Source organism: Erinaceus europaeus, chromosome 7 (genome assembly GCF_950295315.1).
Source record: "Erinaceus europaeus chromosome 7, mEriEur2.1, whole genome shotgun sequence".
NCBI lineage: Eukaryota > Metazoa > Chordata > Mammalia > Eulipotyphla > Erinaceidae > Erinaceus > Erinaceus europaeus.
In genome coordinates, this window is record NC_080168.1 from 15,470,167 (window position 1) to 15,472,848 (window position 2,682).

A 2,682-nucleotide genomic window follows, 5' to 3' on the forward strand; every position below is an offset into this window, starting at 1 on the left:
CCCCCTCACTGGCGGATTTTCGGGTTGCCCCGAGGCTGCAGTCTCCTCCTCAGTCAATCCGAATGAAGAACTCGTGCTCTCCGGGGTCTGGGGAGGGAGATTTGGAGGGTCCGTGGGGGAGGGGGGATTGCAAGCTGACTGAGGCCGAAGGTGGGGGGCAGGAAGACAGGGACGGAAGAAGGTGATACACGACAGGAGCCAGGGAAAAGGAGAAGAGTGGGGAACACAAGTGTGGAAGAGAGTGGGGGGCACGGAGTGGCATCAGGTATGTGAGGTGGAGGGTCGGGTAAGATGGAGAGGGAAGCACACGTGCCAGCAGGGGGAAATAGGAAGGGGAGGGGCGAGGGGGAGGCAGACGGATTAGAAGAAAGATGAGGAAGGAGGTGAGGGTGGAGACAGCCCCGAGGAGAAATGGCCTTAGGGACATACACAGACGGGAAGAAAGAGACCCGGGCAGAAAGGGGGAGACAGAAAGGGCAAGGCCGGGGAGTCCCCCTTCCCTCGCTCGCCCCCCACCCCCACTCTACCCCCAGCAAAATCCAGGCAGGGCCGGAGGCCTGGGGCGTCCAGGCCTGTTCCCCGGGCCCGGGGTCCCAGCGGCAGAGGTTGCGGGGCGCGTGGAGGGAAGGGGACAGGAGGAGCGGGCAGAAGCAAGGGGGCGGGCACTCCCTAGCGGTCCAGGTTGATAGTCCAGTGCTTGGGGCCGGTCGCGCAGCTGTCCCTGGCGGCCGAAGAGGAGGTGGTGGAGGAGGCGGCGGCGGCGGGAGCACCCCCGCTGGGCGCCCCCCCGGCGCTGGCGGCCACTTCGCCCTCGTTCTTGAGGTCCTGGAAGACCTGGGTGAAGAAGTGGGGGTCGGCGTTGAGCCGCAACATCTGGGGGCTGAGCCGCTGGATGAGGCGCAGGCAGCGCTGCCAGAAGCGCTCCTTGTCGGGCTCCACCAGGAAGGGCTTGAGCGGGTAGGAGATCTCGTTGCCCATGTAGGAGTAGGCGAGGTAGAGGCAGGTGAGGAAGGCGGCCTGCAGCTCGGCGGCCGACGCCAGCTCGTCCCCGCGCAGCGACTCTCGGCACAGCAGGTACACGAATACCAGGTTGGCGGGCGTGATGAAGGCCTGGTCCTGCCAGCCCTGCAGCAGCAGCGAGCGGTCCACGCCGCGGAACCAGCCCACCAGCTCGCCGGGGCTCAGCTCTTTGAGGCGGTAGCAGCGGCGGCACACGAAGTCGCCCAGGCAGCGCAGCAGCTCGCCGGTGGATGCCTGCACGATCACCCGCCGCGGGGAGCCGCCGGGCACCGGGGGCGCGACCTGCGGGGCGGGGGGCGGCGGCGGCGGCTTGCCCCCTCCCGAGCCCGGCGGCGGGGGGCCCGCGCTGCCCCCCGACGGCGGCTCGCAGGCGGCGGCGGCCGCGGGCACGGTGGGCACGGGCACCGCGAGGGGCTTTGCCGCGCCGCCTCCGTCGGGGGGGTCCCGGCCTTTGCGAAGAAGGTTCTCGCGGTTACGCTGCTGGACCAGGGGGTCGGGGCCGGTGGACGCCGGCTTGGGCGTCACCTTCTTGCTGCCTTTCTTCTTCTTGGCCGACGCAGCCACGAGGCGCTTCCAGGTGAGCGCGGAGATGAGTACAGACGGCCGCTTGAGCCGGCTCTCGCCTTTGCCGCCTTTGCCCGCGGGCGGCGCCCCGGAGCCCCCAAGCGCCTCGTCCCCCGCGGGCGGCGCCTTCTTCTTCTCCTCCGGCAGCCCGCCGGGCCTCCGGCCCTTGGCCGAGGAGGCGGGCGACAGAGACAGCACCGTGCCCATCCTGCAGAGCGGGGCCGGCGCCCGGGCCCCGGCGGGAACCGCGGGTGTCGCCGCCGCCGCCGCTGCTGCAGCCCCGGGGGACCCGGCGGTGGGGGGGGCCTGGCCCCGGCCCGGGAGCTGGGACCCGCGAAGAAACGGGCTGCTTAGTTGCTCCGCGGCTGCTGAGCGGGGTCTGAGCTGCGCCAGCTGCAGCGTCAGCCCCACCCCTTGGTCCCTGGCCTTCCCTTCGCCCTGCCTGGCGCAGCCAATCCGCGCCCGAGTTGCCACCCTGACGGGCAGCCCATAGGACCAATAGGATTCACAGACCGCACGCCAGTCCCGCCCCGCCCGCACCCTCGGGCTGCAGCCCTCGGGATAGGGTGGGGGGTCGGAGCCGGTGGAGGGGGTGGTGGAGGGTCTCCCTCTAGGCCAGGACTAGGAAGTGGTGGATGGTATCCACTTCCACCCAGGCCCTAGAGCAGTGGGTTTGCTTGTTTTCATAAACCTGAGTGGGCACTGGAATAGCCTCCCCCATGCTTTGGATAAGTATAGGGGAACAAGGAGTGTGAAGGGCCTCCTCAGGTCGTCCGTGTCCCCACAGGTTCTCACTGCAGAGCTTCCTCCAATCTGACCATCGGATATGTTTCCTCTGCTCTTTCCTCTCCACAGCCACCCTTCCCCCAGGAGACCACAACTCCGGGCTGCAGCAGGTGCATCCTTGCTTGTGTGTGTGGGGGGGGAGGGGGGCTTCCAGTACTTCACAACCTGCCTCTCTGGGCTGGGGATCAAGACCCTCCTTTATGTCTCGGGACTGGGCTGAAGTCTTTGTCGGCCTGATTGATTCTCTGCAGACCTGATCGCTGGACAGTTCCCAGTGTGCCCCTAGTCCCCACTAATACAGCCTCACTTATG

At 68.2% G+C, this 2,682-nt stretch overlaps 1 protein-coding gene across 1 annotated transcript; it reads right to left on the reverse strand.

The window, feature by feature from the left end:
* Positions 1–468: 468 nt before the first annotated feature.
* Positions 469–1,967, reverse strand: CDK5R2 (cyclin dependent kinase 5 regulatory subunit 2). The gene has a single exon (XM_060193871.1). The coding sequence runs from the start codon at positions 1,789–1,791 to the stop codon at positions 670–672; it is 1,122 nt and encodes a 373-aa protein (XP_060049854.1). The 5' UTR covers positions 1,792–1,967; the 3' UTR covers positions 469–669.
* Positions 1,968–2,682: the final 715 nt, after the last annotated feature.